Source organism: Adiantum capillus-veneris, chromosome 8 (genome assembly GCF_014529385.1).
Source record: "Adiantum capillus-veneris isolate H3 chromosome 8, ASM1452938v2, whole genome shotgun sequence".
Taxonomy (NCBI): Eukaryota; Viridiplantae; Streptophyta; class Polypodiopsida; order Polypodiales; family Pteridaceae; genus Adiantum; species Adiantum capillus-veneris.
In genome coordinates this window covers 153,467,641-153,490,619 of record NC_140938.1, presented here as the reverse complement: position 1 = coordinate 153,490,619, position 22,979 = coordinate 153,467,641, and the positions used below count along the sequence as shown (strand labels likewise).

Here is a 22,979-nt window from a genome sequence, read left to right as displayed (position 1 = left end):
CCTCTCTCCCCTCTTGTAATTACTTTATTCTCCATGTCACCTCTCCTTTTTTCCATTCACCCATCTCTCTCTCATAAGACTGCTGTTCTGGCGCATATACACACAGCTAGACAAGTGGGGCCCACAGTCACATGGCCTGTGTAGATAATGATTTCTTCATTTCTAAATTCTATAATTTCTCCCCCCTCCTACCCTATATAAAGAGGGGTCACTATCACACTAAACACACACACAACATCACCAAAGAGTACACTATGCACTGTGTGTGCCTAGTGCACACACACACACCCACACCATCACCATCACCATCACTGCAATCACCATGCTCGTCTTGAGCATGACCTCACACCCTTAGGCTATGGAAGATGAAGGGCAGCTAAATGAAGGATGATGGCCATATCCCTCGTGTGAGTCTTCGCCATCAGCTCCCACCTATCCGCCATGTGCTCTACCACTCTCTCCCTTCTCTTTCCCCTACCCTATGCTCCCCATTTCATCGCCTTATTCTCTAAATAAATCTTGAGGTCTTGTGAGTATGTTTCTTGAAATGTTTTGCCCATTTGAGGTGTGCAGAATTGCCACCTAGTCTTGTGTTTGGAGTGAGCTTGTGTATGTGTGAAGGGTGTGCGGATTCGCCATCCTTCTGTGGTGCCTAAGTACTAAGCCGCTATACTCTCTCTCTCTCTCTCTTTGTCTCTCTCTCTCTCTCTCTCACTTGATCTCATTCCCCTTCCTCTTCATCATTACTCCCAAGTATCCATCTCCCTTGGATGAAAACTTTGTTATGGTGGTGTGTTGTTTGCGTCCTAGCCGCTCAAGCTAGGTGGTGCCCCCTGTTCGCTTTACCGTGACAGGTTCGAGGCGTGCCATTCACCCCCCCCCCCCCCCCCCCCCCCCCCCCCGGCGTTTTAGTGGCCGTCGGGGGTATGGGGTTCGCTTTGCTCCCGTCATTTGGTGCCCCCATGGAGGATCTTTTCATGAAACCCTTCAGTTTACAAGATTGAAACCCCTAAACTATTGTGAATGGATGAATGGCTAGCAGGATTTGCTAATTGGATGACAGAAGAAGAAGAGCTCCAAGCACAACTAGACGAACTCCGCATCTCAATAGAAGCTCGAGTGCCAGCCGTAACGATAATCGATTTACAGTGGGAGAGTCAACCAACACGCCAAACCCAGTGGATATACATAGTCCGAGTGCCAAGAAGAAGAAGGAGAAGGTTGAAACCATGTCCGCAACCTACAACCAACCCACAACAACAAAATGGAAGGAGCTCTGCACAATAGAGAATCAACACTATTCTACTTTGAGAATCGGGTAACTCAAGTCACCGAGGTAATTATCACAGTCAGTTTCCAAATCGCACCTGATGCTGCAGAACAGATAACGGAATCATTGGCTCACACTCTCACTAGAGAAACTAGGGATCTACTGAGTTTGTTTCAGGAAAGAACACCACCCTCTCCCACAAGCTTGGACAGTGACTAAGCACCTCTAAGCTTCACATGAATCAATACAACCTACCTCAAGACAGATCACACATACCAACACGTGTACGCTCAATCAAGGTAATACTGGACTTGAAGGCTCACTACCAGCACGTCATCAACACCATGGTGGGTGGAGAGCGGTTTTTTGAGGTTCTGGCATCAGATCAGCCATTTGTCTTCGCTTTAGTACAAGGCAATGTACCATTTGAAGTTTTAATCTATGTCCTAGTATAAGAGGGTATACACACCTCCTTGTAAAGAAGAAAAAAAACTTTTGCAAGTTAAGCAGTGTGTCTTTCTAGCTCTCTCTCTCTCAGTAATCATGGCAAGTGTAGCATTTCAAACATTTAAAGGAAGAAGGGGGAGGATTTGGTAACAGACTTCCTAGATGACTTTGAAGTAGCATGTGTAGTGAGCAACAAAGATACGAATGAATCCCGGGTTAGAATCTTTAAGCATCTCATGAAGCTAGAAGCTAGATCATGGTACAATGCACTTCCACAAGCAACCAAGGATGACTGGGAACCCTTAAAAACCGCTTTTAAGAGGCGCTTTGGGGGAGGTACCACTTCAAAAAAGTTGTGGGACAAGTTGAGAGACTTGAAGCAGGAGGGTCTTTTAGAATATGCCACCTATGAGTCCAAATTTGTGGATTTGTGGGAACGGTGGGTTGAGTCACTGGCAAGGGGGGAAGCTGCACCCGATTTCCTAAAAAACAATCGGTTCACGCATGGCTTATGGCCGCTTCTCAAGGAGAAGGTGAAAGGTAGATTCCCGGCTATGTACGAGTTAGCCGTTGAGATTGCTCGCCTTAAGGACAAGAAACTGCGAATGAAAGCCAAAGAAACCGAGTCAACAGAAGTAGGAACATCGTGTCGACCAGCAACTACGACAACCACCATTCCACCACCACCACCGGCTCTTGGGGTAAGAGATGACCAACAAGATATGTTGGCCCATATTACTGACCAACTGCAAAATTTGTCTGTCCACTTAATACAGCAAGGGAGGAGTCAAGAAAGAGATCAAGACCCTGGAACAGCACGACGAGAAAACAGGGAGTATCACTGCTACAACTGCGGAGAAGACGGTCATGGTATGTACTACTGTCCCAAACCACGACAAAACTATAATAGAGGAGGTAGGAGGAACCAATTATCACCCCCTAGAGAAAGAACACCCCCACCCCGAGCACCAGCCCCACCAACACAAATTCTACGTCCACCTTTGACACCACCACAAGCATCCATCCCACCTCTTCCACCAGCACCACCACCTGATCGCCCTGTAAACATCATAAGGCTAGAAGAGAAAGGAAAATCCGTAGTAGTGGATCCACCCAGAGCAAAGGAGAGGGACAAGGGTAAGGAGAAGGTAACATTTTTAGAACCACTTGAAGCCATGACTGTGAAAAGGGAGAAAGCTACACAATCAGATGATGAGAGAAGCATGAGAGGAGAGACTAGCAAGAGGCCATCCAGGCCACCACAGAAATTGGGCATCACCGACTTCCAGCTAGGGGAAAGTTCTAAGCCCTATGATCTAACATTGGATGTGGTAGAGCAAGGACCAAAGATTACATGGCCACAGCTGCTACATCTTGCACCTAAAGTAAGGCGACAATGGTCCAAAATGGTAAGTACAAGACGCTCCAAAACAAAGGTAGCCGGAGCAATTTCGGGTTGCAACATGGACGACATCCTTCCAATTGTCGACGTAAACATAAAAGGAAAGAGGGTTGGAAACACCTACATTGATGGAGGTGCACAAATCTGTGTAATGAGCGAAGCTATGATGCTTCGATTAGGGCTCGAGGTTGACATGCCTTCTCCATGCAAGGCAAAGATGGCAAACAACACAAAAGTAAAGTGTGTGGGTGTGATAAGTGCCGTGAAAATAAAATCTTTCAACACTGAGGTAGAGGTAGATGTTTTTGTAATGCCTACTTGGGAAAGAGTTTGGTGTTCTATGAAGAGTGAGTGGAAGGGTTCATTGGAGTCCTCTCTATTATGGACAAGGATTTGGATCCCAAAGTGATCCTTAATCACCCCTCTGGGACAGCCTTAGGAGTGAGAATTATGTGGGCAGATCAACCTATTACTATAGTCAACATTTATGGCGCTTGCAATGCAAATGATAGAGCCAAATTGTGGATGCACATTAGGGATTCCCCTATTGAAGGAGAGTGGATTCTGATCGGGGACTTTCATATGGTGGAGAAGAGCAAGGATATAATAAGATCAGCCAGTCTGTTGGCAAGCTCTAAAAAAACTAAATGGATGGGTCTTTATGAGAAATGGGCTTTGATGGACCTATGGGAGGTGGGTCCTTGGAACAACATGCGAGGATTCATATACACAAGCCTTCAGTATGCCCGCATAGATTCTGACCTTGACAAATGCTGCTACTCTCACCAGGCCAATTGGATCCTATTGCTATTTGAAATGAATGTGGTACCAACAAAGAGCAAGTCGGGGACCTGCTTGTTACAGGGGCACACTTACCAAGAAAGCTTTGAGAAAACTAAATAAATATGCTAATCTTGAAAGACCTAAAGCTTGGGACCTCTTTGCGTGAAGTATCCAAAAAGCAATCAAAATCTCAAGTCCTTGGATGAAAAAGGCTCGGGAAAAGCATTGGAAGCAGCTTGAAGAGGAGCTTGCTAATCTTACCTCCAAAAAAGCCTCTGTACTGGCCTCCAAAGAAGAACACATAAGGTGGCTGGAAGCGAAAGCCAACCAGATTGAGGAGCAACTTGAGGAGGTCAAGAGGGCGAGACTGATATCTTGAGAGACTTTCCTCCAGTCAGAGGCACCTAATCAAGCACATTTTTTTAGGGCCCTGAAAATCAAGAAAAGTCGCGGCTCCATCCACTCGCTCACATATGAGAATGGGAATGCTTCATAAGACCAAGAAAAAATGACTAGCTTGATGCTCAATTACCTTAGCCAAATCATTGGCCAACCAGAGACACGCTCTCAAGAGGTGGATGAAGCCAGAGTGACCTTGCTCGAGAGTGTGAATAGGAAAGTCTCCCAACCTGAAGCCAATCATCTTTAGATCTCCTTCTCTCAAGATAAATGGTCACTTGCTTTGCAAGCTCTTGGCAAGGAGAAATCCCCTAGTTGGGATGGTCTGACCATTGAGTTCTTGAGGGAGTTCTTTGAGGGCCTCAAGGTCTCAATCATGTGTGGCTAATCAAGCTCTGTTCAAGGGATCCTTAGATCTCAATGTGAAAAGAGGGTTGATCAAGCCTATCCCGGAACAGGTTTACTGCTCACAGCATAAGCACTGGCGTTCCATAACTATAATATCGGTTGCAAAAAAGGTCATTTCCAAGGCAGTTTCTCTTAGAATGGCACACCCCTCCTTGATATAGTCATGTCCCCTCATCAACACGGGTTTATCAAAGGAAGGTCAATTTATGACAACATATTGACAACAATGGTTGGCATTGAGTATGCAGCCTTCACAAAGCAGGAGTGCATTCTGCTGTAGCTAGATCTGGACAAGGATTATGATAGGATTGCTTGGTCCTTCATTGAAGATGTCATGAAATCATTTGGCTTTGGGCCGTGCCTCTGTCAGCTTATACACACTCTGGAGGTCCTCAAGGTCTCGATCACGTGTGGCTAACCAAGCTCTAGTCAAGGGATCCTTAGATCTCAATGTGAAAAGAGGGTTGATCAAGCCTATCCCGGAACAGGTTTACTGCTCACAGCATAAGCACTGGTGTCCTATAACTATAATGTCGGTTGCAAAAAAAGTCATTCCCAAGGTAGTTTCTCTTAGAATGGCACCCCTCCTTGACATAGTCATGTCCCCTCATCAACACGGGTTTATCAAAGGAAGGTCAATTTATGACGACATATTGACAACAATGGTTGGCATTGAGTACGCAGCCTTCACAAAGCAGGAGTGCATTCTGCTGTAGCTAGATCTGGACAAGGATTATGATAGGATTGTTTGGTCCTTCATTGAATATGTCATGAAATTATTGGCTTTGGGCCATGCCTCTGTCAGCTTATACACACTCTGGGTGCGTGTATCCTTTCAGAGCTCTCGTTCAATGGCAGAATTGTGGGCTCCTTTGAAGCCAAAAGATCGATAAGGCAAGGTTTCCCCCTAGCCTTGCTTCTCTTTGCTATTGGATTGCATCCTCTATTAATGATGCTCAAAGCTGCTACTAAGCAGGGGAAAATTCAAGGGTTAACTCTGCCCCATAACAAATAGCTCTTGGCCAAGATGTTTGTGGACAACTCCCTCCTCTTCTTGAAAGCTTGCCCTCAGGTGCTTAGGAAGGCCCTTGAGATTGTGTAGACATTTGTTGTGGATTCTGGGTTGAAGTGTAATATTAAGAAGTCGAGACTGATCTCCTTCACTGAAAACGACTCATTTGACCCATCGATTTGGTCAGGGGAGATTTGGTCAGGGGAGATTGTGTCTAAAGGTAGGATCTTTAGGCATTTGGGCCCCCCTTAGGGTGGATGTTATTCACAAGCAAAGGTTCCAGTGTGTCCTTGAGAAGATTTAGAGAGAAATGAGAAGGTGAGAGTATGTAGTTCTCCCCTTCCAAAGTTCAGTTAGAGTGATTAATTCTTTTATGCTTCCTCATATTGCCTCCATAGCCCGCTCCTCAAAAAGCTAAATGTAACTAGAAGGAGCTTTTATATAGAACCAGCTAAAAGATTCTTACGGAGGATCTCCATGGCAATGGGCGAAGTGGGAAGGTATCGGTCAATCAGTGGTCTAAGGTGGCCTTGGAATTCTCAACCCCATTGCTCATGATGAGGCCCTATGTGCCAAGTTTGTGGTCTCAATCGAAAATCAAGATCACGCTTGGGCTATCATGACCAAGGATATGATTGACAAGGCAAAACTTTGCTCTGAAGGTGGTCAGTAGAAAGGGATTGAGGTGCATGATAAATTTTTAGCCCTTGGTTGGGCTAGCTTAAGATTGAGCGGTATCACAAGAGAGCTGGTGCAAAAAAGCAATATGTTAAGTATGGAGCCTGATTTACCCCTTGTAATTTTTTGTATTAAAACTCACATTTGTAAGGCCCCCATTATGAGGAGGAGCCATCGTGCGTGAAGAAAAATCACTCACCCGAAATAAATATCACTCGCTGGAAACCAAAATTTTGACGACCAATCTTGAGCCGGAATATTCCTTTTTGCTAAAATATTATGGTCGGACGATGGTTGGAAAGAGGTTGGAAAACGGTCGGTCGGAAGGCCGGTGGTCGGTAGTCAATGGCTGGTGGCCGGTGGTCGGAAGTCAATGGCAGGTGGTCGGTGGCCGAATTCAAAAGTGGACTTGTCTTCTCAAGGGCGGCCACACATGGGCGGATTGGAGGGTCCGATTTGGACTTATCTACACAAGGGCGGTTACACATGGCTGCCTCTCATGAGAGAGGGCAACCCTTTTGGCCTATAAAAGGAGGCCTCTTCTACACACAAAAACGGATTGTGAAGCATTGTGGTGCATTGTGAAGTTGGGTTGAGGTGATGAGAGTGAAGCAAGGCGGGAGCCCTATTAAGGGTGTAATCCCTTTGTAACCTACTTCTTGTTTGAAGTACTAAAGCCATTGAGTGGCTACTTTCCCGTGGATGTAGCCCACATTGGGTGAATCACGTATATCTACTCTATAATCTCTCGTGTGTGTAAATTTCTCTCTCCCCATTAAGTAAGTTACTCAAATATCTATTTAGCTACGTTATATTTCCTAACACAATAGAGCAACATGGGAACTGGAATGGGGTGAAGTTACCAGATACCTTAAGAATTCCATCTCACACTGGTCCCCCTGGTTGTCTAAAGCTGTTGGGTTTTTCTTGAAACCTTATTGGAGCGAAATCGCAAGAAGGATGAACAATAAAGGACTTCAATGACTGAGCCATTTTTGGGATAGTAATAGCAAGTGCTGGAAATCCGCTGACCAGGTGGTTACCTAGTTTCAACTCAATGACACTGCGCAACTACTTCTCAACAGGGTTGTAGAAGGCATGGATCGTGTTATCATGTTGATTTGTGAATCTACTTTTGAGTGGAAAGCTTGAAAATGGCCCATGAGTCTCTAAACCCCATACCAAGGGAATTTACCAAATGTTAATCCATGAGGCTGATTGGTTTCCCCCTTTGAACAAGCATTGGAAGAAGCAATGGTTGGAGGCTCGATGGGTAGAGGTCACGAAGAACATCTGCAATCCGTAGTGGCCTCATTTTATGAAGATATTTTTGTGGAAGGTACTCTGGCAGGTCTTGTCTACAGGCGCCAAGATTCAAGAGCGTGGTGTCGGACTCAGAAGATGTTCTGGGTGCAAATTAGCCAAGAAGACCTCTGCCGCCTTTTCATGGAAAGTCTGGCTATTAGAGGCCTTGCATGAAAGATGTGCAAATGGATACAAAGGACGTGGAAGATTGGGCATTCCAAGAAGGATTTGTGCCTTGGTGGGAAAACAATTTCAAAGTTTTGCACTTCTTATTTATACTCAAATTGTCAAATACTGCTTCTTCAGTAATATCTGGAAGGCCAAGAATTGGCGTTTCTTTGATAACGACCTCTCAGTGGCTAGCTTCTTAGAAATTGTACAAGAAAGCAAGGAGATAATATATGTGGTAAGTAAAAGGTATACGTCAGATGATTGGCTTAGGGCATCCCTTGCCATTCGTTCATGCCCTGTGCAATAGTTAGCTGCTGGGTACTTGTGACTAATCTCGATTGTAACCCTCTGTCCCTCAAGGATCATCCTAAGCTTGAGGATCATTTATAATCTATTGGTGACTTTATGATACAATCACTCACAATTGTGAGTTTTGCAAAAAATAAAAATAAAAATATATACAAGTGAGTAGAAAACAAATTCATTTTAGTAAGGCAAAGGTTACACATTTGAAAAAGTGAAAGGGTCACGACGGCTTTCTAAAACAATAAGAAAGTGATAAAATCATCAGGTTGAGTTTAATTGGAATCAGTGTCTGAGAAAGGATTGCCTTACCTTCGCCTTGAGCCGGTTGAAAATCGAGACTAGCCGGTTGCAAACCATGGTAAAGAGAAAAAAACCGATGAAATATGTGAGAAAAGAGTTCAAACATCATGCAAATTTCAATTTTTTTTGCTAGTATTTCCGGTTTGCTTCTTTGCAAGGAGGAAACTCGGCCGATGGCCGCTCAATAAAAGAGACTTTCCCGAACACTGACTAGAATTAAGCTATAGAATGCAAGAAAAGTCAAGCCATGTGAGGTTGTGAAATGAAAGATGAAATAAAAAGAACTCATTAATATATATACATACACACACACACACACACACACACACACATATATATATATATATATACACACACACACACACACACACATATATATATATATATATATATATATATATATATATATATATATATATATATATCACACACACACACACACACACACATATATATATATATATATATATATATGTGTGTGTGTGTGTGTGTGTGTGTGTATATATATATATATATATATATGTGTGTGTGTGTGTGTGTGTGTGTGTGTGTGTGTGTATGTATAGACTTTACTAGAATTATGAAAAGTGAAGCTTCACTTTAACATTCTAAAACAATAGAATGCAAGAAAAGTCAAGACATGTCTGGACGTGAAACGAAAGGTGAAATAAAAAGATCCATTAAATATTTTAAAACCAAAATAACATTTAAGATAAATCTCAATCATCATCATCATTGAAAACATTGAAAGTATGCCCAACTCAACTCTCCTCTAAGGCTTCTTTTCGAGAGCCAAAAACTTAAATTTTATTGGAGACTTGGCTAGCGACATTGAGCTTAGGTGCATAGTGATGGATGAGTAGATTGTTGGGATCTTTATGTAGGCCTTGTCAATAGAGAAATTGAGGTGACTTTGAGTGATGCTTGGAGTATGATAGATAGCATTGAGCATGAGACAGAGTGTTGAGATATCAAATTTTGATATTAATTTTCAAAAAAATTAGTAAAAATAATTGTACTTATAGAATTTATAAAATTTTAGATCATTGGCACAATATAGTAGACACGAGGATCATCACTAGTGGCCCCTATAACTATGTTTCACCACTTGAATTAAGACCATTGGGATGGCTATTTCAAAGCAATGGGAGAATTGTACAAATTTTATAATTCTACATATATTATTTCATTGCTTTCTTGTTTCATGGAAAATTTAGACAATTGGGAAAGCATTTGGGACGATTTGTATATATAGTTAGATTTGCATAAAAAGAGTAGTATTCATATCAAACAAACTATTTATACTTATGGAAACTCATACAAAATATGGCATTCAAATGTGCTAATATTACGCTTCCGTCACAATCGCTGGTCAGCTGCTTTTGCAACCAATGTGACTGACTACAACAGGGAGACATCGACGGAATCTGAGCCTCAAAATTCTGATTGCTGACGTGTAAGCAACACACAACATACGATATTCTGCCTAGCTGACTTGGCACCCTCCCAGCGACCGTGACGCCAGGAATGGGCATTGGTCGACCCATTCTGCAGCAGGATCTCGGCTACCCCCGATCGCCTGACCTACAGAATGCGCCTCCCAATGTCCATTCCCTACACCATATTTTGATATATTCTCCTCTTCATTGTCTAATTTTTCCATTGCCTCCACCTTTTTGCTTTTTGGATTGCAAAAAATTTCGTATTGTTCTATTTTTAAAATTGACATTATGGTAATAAGATTTCAGTTTCTTTCAGACAATAGACTACTTAATAATCTGATGTTCTTGGAAGAAATTATGATTGTAGGGAATAAGATTCTTACTTTTGAGAAGAATTAGTGTCTCCATCACGAACCTGTAAAGACAAAACAAAATATTTCTTTAAAATGGTCGATCTAAAGATACGTGCATGTGAATTTGTTTCTTAAAAGTAAAAGTATTTTGTTTATCATATCGCGACCTTGTCACATACAAACAGTGTTCGGGGAAAATTATTTTTTCAAACATACAAAATTCCTTGTCTTGAATTTTCCAAGAGGAAATTTTAGAAAATTAGGTTTATTTTTTGGGTTTTTACCATATTTTTCTCTATTTTGGGGTGGAATTTCTCCTTTTCCCCTTGCCCTCAACCGGCATTTTTGAAATTGAAAACGGCACGATACTAAGCTGAGACACATTTTTCCCAAAAATTGCATACAAAAGCCTTTTATTTAAGTGCATGAAAAGTTCCAATATTTTCTATTGTTTTTGTAATAATTTTGCAATTTGTACACATGGATCTCTAATATTTTACAATTTATAGACATGTCTTAAATCTATCTTGTCATGTATCCCACTAATTTGCAAAAACAATTTGAAAATGCTAATGCTCTTTCGTTTCTCAATTGTTGTCAGATGTAATAAATATTATCAAACCTTTAAATTTGCATCTGGCTATGCAAAAAATCTAGGAATAGCAGGGTGCATATAGGGAATCACCAAATTTGGGTTTGGAAAGTTTGATTTTTTAACAAGCACTTCAAAAATCCTTCGTCTCAATTAAATGCAATTTTGAGCCTGAGGAAATAATGCTAGCAATTATAGCCATCATATTGTGGTGTACACACAAGATGGGACCAACTGAGTGTGCCTCTCTCTCTTCCGGCACTTCCTTATATTACCATCAAGCGGTTACAACCATAACATGTCCCGCCACACTCGGTGGTCGGACTCTACCTGCACGACCACACACCACACCTCCCCCCTTAGGGAGAAAAAAGATGGACATCTTTTTTACAATTTGGGCTAAGAATGAACAAAAGAGGGATCAACTCTAGCGTCTCATCTGGGGAGAGTGATCATACAATGTCTTCGGGGCTAAGGGACTGAGCTTGGGGGCTAGGGACTGAACTTGGGACTAGACTCGACACGACTGTACTCGACAAGAAAATCTCTCAACATAGGCAATGCACTAGGTCGCTATCCCATTGCGAATGGCTAGACGAGGAAGGACTATGACATACAATCTCCAATCGACTTCAGAGTTTGGTGTGGGTATAGTGCTGCTTATTGAAAAAGAACTACATGCTGTCGGGGTATAAAGCCCAATGTGGTCGCCCAGGTAAGTGGGCGGGCCGCCAGGTATGTACACATATTCTTTTGTAAAAACCTAATAAGAACCCACTATGCTCTACACATTACAGAAGAGCGAGTTCACCATATCGTCGTGCTCTTCTTCTCGCACTCTCTCTCGCGTCGCACTTCCGCTCGTACTCCTTCAACTGGTATCAGAGCTCAGATCGAGGCTCGGGGCAGCACTGCAAGAGGCTAGAGTCACCAACTCAGATTGGAGTGAAATTCGACAGGCGAAGACACGGCCCCAAATCTCGTGGGAAGCCCCGAAGGGCTTGGTGTTGTCAGAATTTCATTCTGAGGTCATCTCGGCCACCGTTCGGCTTCGACAAAGGTCTGCGCAGGCCATTTTCGACTACGTGGTCTCGACGGGTGCAGATCCGACTCTGCAAATTTGGGGTTTTCGGCCTACGACTGCAGGTGCTGAGGATATCGACACTCCCAGAGTGTTGATTTGTGGCTGTCTACACATCGAAGGACGGCTCACAATTCTTGGAGGCGTGTCACATACGACACGGGCGCATCTACACACAGACTGTAGGCGACATCCACTAGTTCATCAGGTAGCTTGTGTTTGCTGCTTGATATTCCAGATTTCATCCTGACATTGCAGGTACTTCCACATGGGATGTATTGTCAGAGATGATGTATGTCTGTTGAGGGTTTGCTAGCTGTGAGTCACGCAGCAAACAACCGCCGCAGCGGTTACAGCATACAGTGGGAAATTTGTGGATGTATGACTTTGTCGGAAGTCTATGTACTGTCAGATTTACTGCAGCCTTTGTTGAGGGTCGAGTGAGGTTTTATTGAGCTAGGGGATTCTCGAATGTTGAGATCCTTTCGGTGATACAGGTCTTGGAGCGATCCCTCGAGCACCCTTAGATAGGCAGCTAGGATGTATTGACTGTGAGTTAGACAGTTGGGATTGCATCTTTGCTTTACTGCCATTGAGGCATTGTCGCAGTCTATGCTTATAGGACAGTGACAGGACAGTGAGAGACAGTACAGGTGCTGGACAGGTTTACCCGCAGCTTACAGTGTCAGAGAGACAGTGTTTTTTGATCTGTTTTTTGGTCTGTTTTTAGTACACCAGAGCCATTTTACAAAGGAGACTCAGCCAAAATTTATGCAGAATCTGAAGCTTTCTTGGTTCATTTGACAGGTTGATATTGGTTCAGAGGTCAGTTTACAGGGGAAACTCTGCCGTATTTTTCCCATAAAAGTAAACTACTGTGAAGCGTAGCTATGGCTGGATCACAGGACACTGCTCTTTACAATATTAAGAAGCTGGATGGAACCAATTTCCCATTGTGGAAGAAGAAGATTTGGCACGTGTTGGTACAAAAGAAGCAGATAAAACCTATAAATCTCAAGGGGATAAAACCAGAAGATATGGACGAAGATGAATGGGGCGAAATGGATGAATTGGCACTTTGTACCATTATGCTGACTTTGGCAGAAAGCGTTTACTTCAATGTAGCAGACGAGATGTCGGCTTATCAAGCATGGTTAAAGCTGAGTGATCTTTAGGAGAAGCAGAGTGCAGCTTCACAGGTATACTGGCTTAAGAAGCTTGTTGACTTGAAGATGAAAGAAGGGACACCTATGTCCAATCATCTGAATGAATTCAACACAATCTATAGTCAGTTGTCAGCTCAAGGTGTCAAGTTTGATGAACATGTTAGAGCTATGTTCCTGTTGATCACATTGCCGGAAAGTTGGGACACTTTTTACACAGCTTTGAGTAATTCTGCACCTCCAGATGGTTTGAACATAGCAGGTGTAGAAGGAAGTCTACTTACTGAAGAAACCAATGGAAAGACAATGGACAAAGGCAAAGGAACAGCCTTAGTTATCAGGGGAAGGACCAAAGAAAAGTACAAATGTGGAAAGAGGAATCAGTCTCGTAGCAAGTTCCGCAGTGCTAAAGGCAAGAGTGACATAGAATGATACCATTGTGGCAAGAAGGGTCACATGAAAAGAGACTGCAGAGAATGGAAAGCAGAAAAAGGCAAAGAGAAAGCTGAAGACCATGGTGAGAAGAACAAGTCCTCAGTGAAGATTCAAGAAATAAATGTGACAAACACTGTTGCAGAGGATGACAGTCTAGTGTCAGGAGACATCTACTTCTTGAAGAATACAATGGACTCAGCTCTTCTTACAGCATCTGATGGAAATGCACTGAGTGATTGGATTATAGACTCAGGGGCATCACTTCATGTGTCTCCAAACAAGGAGTGGTTTACCTCTTATGTGACCACTAAAGATCATGTTCGGCTAGGCAATGGGCAGACATGTGAGATCTTAGGTGTTGGAGATGTTCAATTGAAGTTTCAGAATGGCTCTTCTTTCACGCTGAAGAATGTGAGACATGTTCCCGCAATTACAAAGAGCTTGATCAGCACAGGTTTACTTGATGATGCTGGCTACGTCACCACTTTTGGACAGAACATGTGGAAGATATCCAAGGGTTCTATGACAGTAGCACATGGAGTAAAGTCTGGAGGACTTTACATGATTTATGTATCAAATGTCTCTAAAAATGTAATCAATGTAACCGAGCAGCCGAACGTTTCTTTGTGGCATAGCCGGTTAGGACATATGTCCAAGAAGGGAATGGAAATCTTGTCTCGTTCTGGTTATTTGCCTGGCTTTTCATTTAATGATTTTGAATTCTGTGAACATTGTCTGTATGGTAAGCAAACACAGCAGCCACATAAGCATAGAAGCAATAGAAGAGATACACAGTTGGCACTTGTTCATAGTGATTTGTGTGGACCTATGCCTAACCTATCTCTAGGGGGAGCTTCTTACTTTATGACATTTATAGATGATTACTCGAGGAAAGTATGGGTTTACTTTCTCAAGCACAAGGATGAAGCGTTTAGTGTTTTCAAAACATTTGTGACACTTGTGGAGAATCAGAGTGGCAAGAAGCTTAAATGCTTACGCACTGACAATGGTGGAGAGTATGTTTCAAAGTCCTTTCAGGAATTTTGTGAGTCAAAAGGTATAAAACGTGAACTTACTGCTCCTTACAATCCTCCTCAAAATGGTGTTGCTGAGAGGATGAATAGGACCATACAAGAGAAGGTCAGAAGTATGTTGTCTAATGCACAGCTGCCAAATGGGTTTTGGGCTGAAGCTGTATCAACAGCTGTTCATCTTGTAAATAGATCTCCTAGCAAGGTTTTGCAGAAGGATTTAGTGCTAGAGATGGTATGGTCAGGCAAAATGCCCTCATACAAGCATCTCAGAGTCTTTGGCTGTGAGGCATATACTCACGTTCCAAAGGAATTTAGGAACAAACTTGAGCCAAAGAGTAGAAAGTGCATCTTTCTAGGCTATGGTAATTCTGGTGAGATGGGGTACAGACTTTGGGATCCCGAATCCAGAAAGGTTGTCTGCAGCAATGATGTTCACTTTAATGAATCCAAATATCATTCTAAACCAGAGAGGGTTGAGGAGATTAGAAGAGTTGTCTTCCAAGAAGATGGACCTGCACGTGCAAGACAAAATGTCAGGGCTCAAGAGGAGCAAGGACAGGATAGATTGGAACCACAGGTTGTGGCTGAGCCTGAGCCACCTATTGTGCGTAGATCTGGACGTGTCACGCGACCTCCTGATAGGTTTGTTCCATCTATGAATTATGTCATGTTGACTGATTGCAATGAGCCTTCATGTTACAAGGAAGCAGTGCAAATGAAGGACTCCGGGAATTGGCAATTGGCCATGCAGTCAGAGATGACAGCTCTGCATAAAAACCAGAAATGGAAGCTAGTTAAATTACCACGGGGCAAAAAGGCTCTACCTTGTAAATGGGTTTACAGGTATAAGATCACCGCTCATGATAGTCAGCCAAAGTACAAAGCAAGGCTTGTTGCCAAGGGATTTAAGCAAGAACAAGGCATTGACTTTGATGAAGTCTTCTCTCCGGTGGTCAAGATGACTACATTGAGATTCTTTCGTGCATTGGTTGCCATATTAGATTTGGTGTTGCACCAAATCAATGTCAAGACAGCGTTCTTGCATGGTGATTTAGATGTGGAAATTTACATGCAACAGCCAGAAGGTTTTGTTGAGAAAGGCAAGGAAGATTGGGTATGCCAATTGTTAAAGAGTCTTTATGGCTTAAAACAATCACCGAGGGCATGGTACCATAAATTCCACAAGTTTATGCTTTCTCAAGGCTACAAACGTAGTGAGTTCGATCATTGTCTATATACAAAGAAGGCTAAGGATGGTAGTTGGCTGATCCTTATTTTGTATGTGGATGACATGTTGATTGCTGGCAAGCACTTGGAAGAAATTTCATCTTTGAAGTCAAAGATGGCAAAATCGTTTGATATGAAAGACATGGGTGAGGCAAGTCATATACTTGGTATGCACATTGAGAGAGACAGATCAAAGAAGTTAATTTGGTTATCTCAAACAGAGTATATTGACAAGGTTTTGCAACGTTTCAATATGGAGAAGGGAAAGGCACTGAGTGTTCCACTACCACCATATGTGAAACTTAGAAAACAAGATTGTCCTGTGTCTGAGGAAGAACAGGCTGAAATGGATAAGATTCCATATGCGTCTGCAGTGGGTAGTTTGATGTATGCAATGATTGCTACTCGCCCAAACATTGCATTTGCAGTGGGAGTAGTAAGTCGATACATGTCAAACCCAGGCAAGAAACATTGGGAGGCAGTGAAATGAATATTGAGATACCTGAAAGCTACAAAGAGTATGCGTATATGCTATGGGAGTCAGGAGCTAAGTGTAAAGGGTTTTACAGACTCAGATTATGCAGGTGACTTAGACAACCGAAGGTCTACGTCAGGGTATGTCTTTACATTGGCTGGTGGAGCAGTATCATGGCGTTCTAGATTACAAGATTGTGTTACTCAGTCTACTACAGAGGCTGAATATGTTGCAGCATCAGAGGCATGCAAAGAATCAATTTGTCTTAATCGACTAGTAACAGATTTGGGAATCAAAGAAGAGATGCCTGTGTTATATTGTGATAGTCAAAGTGCTATACAATTGGCTCGCAATCCAGTTTATCACTCAAAGACAAAGCATGTGGATGTGAAGTATCATTTCATCAGGGAAATGCTTGAGGATAAGCAACTTCATCTTGTCAAAGTTCACACCACAGAAAATCCTGCTGATCTATTTACAAAAGGACTTCCCTCAGAGAGCTTTGCGCATTTTCGCAAGCAGTTAGGTGTAGGGTAGTACATCACTTCTCTACATCTCTTATATATTAGCTTGTATAGTAGCTTCTCTCACACTTAAAGTACCACATTGGAGTTTAAGTGGGAGGTTGTTGGGGTATAAAGCCCAATGTGGTCGCCCAGGTAAGTGGGCGGGCCGCCAGGTATGTACACATATTCTTTTGTAAAAACCTAATAAGAACTCACTATGCTCTACACATTATAGTAGAGCGAGTTCACCATATCGTCGTGCTCTTCTTCTCGCACTCTCTCTCGCGTCGCACTTCCGCTCGTACTCCTTCACATGCTTCACAAAACTAAACTAGATATAAGTTCAGGAACTAAATTATAGCAAAAGGCACCTCTGCAATCAAGTTGCAGTAACTTCGTTTGCCAACAAGAAAACTCAAACCAAATGCCCTGGCTGTCTTGGCTTGTGCTTGAGCTCTGTTGCGAGTCACTGATGGTGAGAATGAAGGCGAAGAGTTACTAGATGGCGATGACCTCGGCATACTTGAAGACCTCCCATACATGCCCGAATATGTGCTGCCATCAACAGATTCCTCTCTTTTGGATCTCCTCCTTGTATTATTTGCCTCTTTGATGCCTCCAGGTGTGCAGGAGTCTGCAATGCTGCAGTCTGCAAGAACTCTTTGCTTTGCTTCTTGAGCACAGGAACGTGCTTGTCTTCCAGGTACTCTTTGAGCTGATAACTCTTCATGTTGAGGATCTGCTCCACAGTGGGGTGATCCATGGAGACCAATATCAACAGCACAGAGTCGCCCAGGAGCACTCAATCCAATGGTCCAAGCCTGTGGAGTAGATGGTCGTGACGCAAGGGTGGCACAGCTAGAGGTCTACCTACACGACCACACACCACTCGCTGCAGACTTGGCCATCGCAGCGGCCGATCTTCTGACCTCCTTAGTCCCTCTACTTGATCAGAGCCCTCAGCAAGTGCAAGTTCGAAAGGCCACGTGTTTGCTGCGGCTTGATTCTGGCTATGGCGGGGAGAATGTACAAGAACTCCTTCTCTCTCTCTCTCTCTCTCTTTCTCTGTGGTGGACAAGTATCAGGAGCAGGGGTTACAACCGATTGCAAGAAGAGAGTATTCAGATAGTGCGGTTGAGCTTTGAGGCTCAAGGGCTTGTGAGCCTGGGCATGCACTTTGAGTGCGCAGGGCAACAAGCTACTCTCACGATGTTATCACCATGTGGTCGGACTCTACCTGCATGACCACACACGACAATATACAATCAAATAATAGTAAACAAAGTGAGTTAAAATAAGACAGTAGGCTTCTAAAATGATAATATAAATATCTAAGAAGATAAGCCTAAAATGATAAAAACAAGGTCAGAAGGCACGAAGGCCTGCTAAGTTAAGGAAAACGAGGGAGATTAAGTTTAACTAAGTGCTTACAATCACATGGAATTTATGTTGTGTTTTAATATAAAATTGTATCATCTATTTTTAAAAAGTGGCTCCTACTAGCTCGCTTAAAATAAAATACACTGATTGAAATATGCCTTCAAGATTCTCTTTATCCTCATTGCCTAGTCCTCACCTCCTGCTTCTGTCGCCAAAACCTTTTTTCGTCTATGTGCTACCCTTCCCTACCTTTGGACTCGTCCATATGAGCCTGGTACTTCGCCTTTCACGATCTTGCACCTAATCTTCCTCCACCAATCATGGACTTGCACCTATAGAGCAGTCCCCTCACGTCATCTCCACTATTCCTATATCAAGGGAGGACGCAAGAGAGAGAGAGAGAGAGAGAGAGAGAGAGAGAGAGAGAGAGAGATCCCTAATTGGGAGGCATGGTCTCCAAGTGGTCTACATCCCTCTTCTCAGTCCTCTACCTCTAAATCTTCTCAAGCATCTTCTTTTCATCTCTACTAATGGGCCATTTTTAAATTTTCTTCTAGTCGGTATCCCCTACTTGCAAATGGCGTATATATTATGAAGGGGACTCAATAATAAGGTAAATGGTGCACATTGCACATCAATATTTTGAAACAAAACAAAATAAAACAAAAAGGAAGTAAAATAAAAAGACACATTAAAAATCGAAACAAAATAATATTTTAATGCTTTCAAACAAGCATAGAAAATAGTAAAACATTTTAGGAAAGTGGATTTTTTTGAAATCCTCAAATGAGAGAATTGTTTATCAATACCTCACTATGTCAGTGTTCGAGAAACGTATGTCTGAGCTTAGGCTTAAGCCGGTTGAAAATCGAGATTAGCCGGTTGCAAAGGATGGTAAAGGAGAAAAAACCCGATAAAATATACTAGAAAATAGTTAGAACATTTTGAAAATTTGAAAATTTCTTACTAGCATTTCCAATTTGTATTTGTATAAGGAGGAAACTTGCCGTTTAGACAAAAAGACTTTCTCGAAGACGGCATCATAAGATCACGCTGCTATGAATATTTTGTTTAATGTTGTGATCTTTAAAGTCATTTTTAAGCATGCAGAAAAAGTAAATGCTGCTTTGGAGAATAGCTTTCTATTCACAACACTTGTGAGTCCCTTAGGGACACTTGTCTCTCAAAGAAATTTGAACGACCTTCACCCTTCGGGTACTAAGGCGTTTAGCAGGCCAAAAATAGCATTGAACAGTCTAGTTTGAATAACATGAATGGCTTGAAAATATATAAGATAAGCTTGATATTTTTTCAAGCTTAAAGAGGGAAAACTACGATAATGACCTCTAAAAAAAATTGAAATCTTTAGAAAAAGAGACTCAAGTTTTAGCTATATGTGGCCAACATGTATCATCAATGCACACACGTCACACCCCTCAAGAAAGTCGCATTCACCAAAAATTCCCCCTCAATAGTATGAAGATATGGTTGGGTGATTATGAAGATATGTCTGGGTGATTACCGCTTAACACTATCTTCCAAAATGGAATAGAAGGGCACCTTCAAGAATGAAGAATCTTGCATTGATGACTACTAAGCCTTATTCGTAACATGCACCTCTCCCACGTTTTGAGAGAGGTTCTCGATCAATGCCCTTGGGGGGAGGGGACACTACAATAGAAAAGTACCTATCACGCGAATTCAACTGTAGGAAATATTTTATTTTATATTCTCTCACATTTTCATATACAAAAAGGTGTTGAAAAAACGATCTTGAAAAAAGCTTACAGATTGAATATGAAAAGGGTTCCTTATATTGGTGAAAAATTCACTTCTAAGGGGTTTTATAAATAGTTCTTGAACGCACTTGATATAAAGGTTTTTAAAGTGACTCCCCCCAAGAAAGGTCCTTTGGATTCTTAGCTTTTTACTGGCTATATAGAAACACTCTCTTATAAACATGTGATCTCTCAACAAAAGCATACATAATGCATGGTGGCTTTTGCAACATCTTTTCATGTCTTTTATCATTAACCGAACTATAATAATCTGCCAAATAGATACTCAACTCAATCACAAATTGAGATAAAAAATGAAAATCTATATATCTATATTAAAAAGACAGTCCTAGCCTACATGCACGTGACTGCATTTCTATGCAGCCACAATCTCTGGCCTCTAACTACTAGCTTTGCATCAGGCTTGCTGCCTTAGCAAGAGCTCGAGTCTGGTTGCACAGTGACCTGCCACATTGTTTGAAATGCTACCTTCCCATTTGGCCTTGAGTTGAGTGTGCACTGAGGGCCGAGCCTCAAGCTCTTAAACGCTCTATATTCCAGAAATAAAGAGAAGAAACTCTCTCTATATAAGAACCAAACCCACATTTCCTTCATTTATTTCCTCATTTAGAGTCCTTCTATCAGTTGCCTTTGTGTTCCCTGCAGGTATGATATATTGATGCGTTGTTACCCCCTCCCCCCCCCAACACATGCGCGCACACACACACACACACATACACACACACAAATGTACGAGGTTGTTTTGTGGTGTGTAAGCCAACTTGGTGCATGACATGCTCTCTCTCTCTCTCTCTCTCTCTCTCTCTCTCTCTCTCTCTCTCTCTCTCTCTAGTTACATGTTTCATCATCGCGACAATTGAATAGGATGGATGTCTAGCTTCTTCCCCTTCGCCTCCAAAAAAAAAAAAAAAACTTCAAAGATTGAGAGCACTTTGCGTTGAGCAAATGTTGACGGCTTGAGTGACGGAAGCTCATCTCTCTCTCTCTCTCTCTCTCTCTCTCTCTCTTTGTGATTTGCGAGAGTCCAAGTGGCGGAACGTCCAAGCCTCGAGGGTGCCTTCTATCTCAAGCTATAGGTAGGGCTAGTTATCCACATTGAAGACGTGGATGACGATCTGGCTGAAGAGCGCATGCCCACAATGTAAGTTGCCACCCTCAGGGGATTCAAAGCGCCATGACTTGCCAAAACACAACAGTAGTGGCTAGGTTCCCTCAAATAGTGCACACATTTGGGGATTTAGAGCACCATGGGCTGACAATGCTACATCCAAGAGTTTGAGAAACTGTTTATGCTCCCTCAAATTGTGGGAGTTTTCGCATGGCTTCAATAAATTTTCCCTCAAATTGATCAAGAAGCTACACACCCTTCAATTGTCCTCTCCACATATTAAACAAGTGGATGACTCTACCTTGCCTTCCACACACTCACTCCATGAGAACTCTAGAGTCCAAAGGTATATGCGTTGTGGACCTACAAATGGTCACTCTCGATGTTGGCCATTCTTTCATGTAATTATTGGTTCTCATCGCTCTCTTACAGGGTTTCCATGGTGCTTCGTCTAGATTCTGTAATGTTTGGTGCATTGGAGGTTGTGAATACTCCTAAAGGTTGTAGGTTTGCATGCTTGCAAAAGCAACATGCAGCTACGAGGGTGTGTGACGACTAGCTCAACAATACATGCAAGCAGATTGAGGCAAAGACACCTTGCACAATGCGTCAATAGAAAGCTAGGATTGTGATATTGTTGCAAGCAAGCGGGTTGGGCATGCATGTTGGGTATGGGCCAACAATTACACAGGGGATGTAGACAAGGGCGACGCCTGCTAATTGGGGTTCAACATACGATGTGTAACTCTTATCTCTCTTAACTCTAATAGGTAGTTGAATGCATATTTTTGGTCAAAAAGCAACTGACTCGTTGAGGATATCTCTAAAAAAGTCGAAAGGAGCTGGCACATGCCACAACACAAAAAATAGCTTCCCATTATCTTGAAGGAATGCTCGGCCACCATGATCTCAAACATGTAGATTGGAGCTAGCCAAGGAGTATTGAAATGCTTAACAGAAGTAGCTCTTGATTGGGCCTAGTAGATAAGGCACAACAGGAGGCTTCCTATTATATGTGTGGTGATCAAAGGTGGTGCCGATTGGGGATCATTTAGTAGCAAGGCAATGGAGCATATATTCATGTACTTGCCCTCGGTGTTATTGGCTCCCATATTGAGATGCACCTCTAGATAGTCATAAAAGATGTTGCTGCAACATGGATGATTGGTGCAGGCTACTTCAAGTATTGTTGCAATCGGTGATTGTGATCCAAAAGTGGGAGCTATAGTGAATATTTACCTACAAGATGTTGTTTCCGTAGCTAATGTCGCACCACCCCGACATTGATGTAATATATTAACACTATGAAACTGGCTCTCATCTTTATTGTGTTTTTGAGGTAAATTTTCAGGTATTTTAGTGCCAAGCCCATACAAATTTACAATGACCTTATAAAACCGACTTGGCACAGTTTTTAGTTGTTCACATAATTTTTTATTTTTTTTTCGGGTACTTATGATTGGCTAACCAAGATTTAGATATTTGGCGTAGTTTGTCTTGAGGGGTTCTTAAGTATAAGATATATGGGAGTAGCAATGTGTGTAAGCATGCTAATGTCTTGCTTCGAGAAGATCATGCATTTTTTACACTAGACGAGTAGTTAAGGTTCATAGAGTTACAATAATAGTAGTTTTTGATGATCAAAATTTGGTGGGACTATAATACATAGACCCTCCACAAAAGTAAAGTAAGCATTCTCTTGCCTTTATATTCCCATTGCTATCAAAGTCTCCATGCGCGTGTTGCTCTGCTCTCAAAACTACAATAATAGACAATTAAGGTTCATGGAGTTACAATAATAGCAATTTTTGATAATGATGTCAAAATTGGTGGGACTATATAAAAAGACTCTCCAAGAAAGTAAGCCAGCAGCCAAATAGAGAGGTACAAACGATCTAAAATA

General features: G+C 42.2%; 1 protein-coding gene across 1 annotated transcript in view; it reads right to left on the bottom strand.

Moving 5' to 3' along the window:
- The window catches only part of LOC147453191 (glutamate receptor 3.5-like), a 91,858-nt gene that overhangs the window by 27,896 nt on the left and 40,983 nt on the right, over nt 1–22,979 (bottom strand). The window contains exon 3 of the mRNA XM_086518662.1: nt 10,307–10,338. Within this exon, the coding sequence (XP_086374788.1) occupies nt 10,307–10,338 (32 nt within the window). The remainder of the gene's footprint in view (nt 1–10,306; nt 10,339–22,979) is intronic.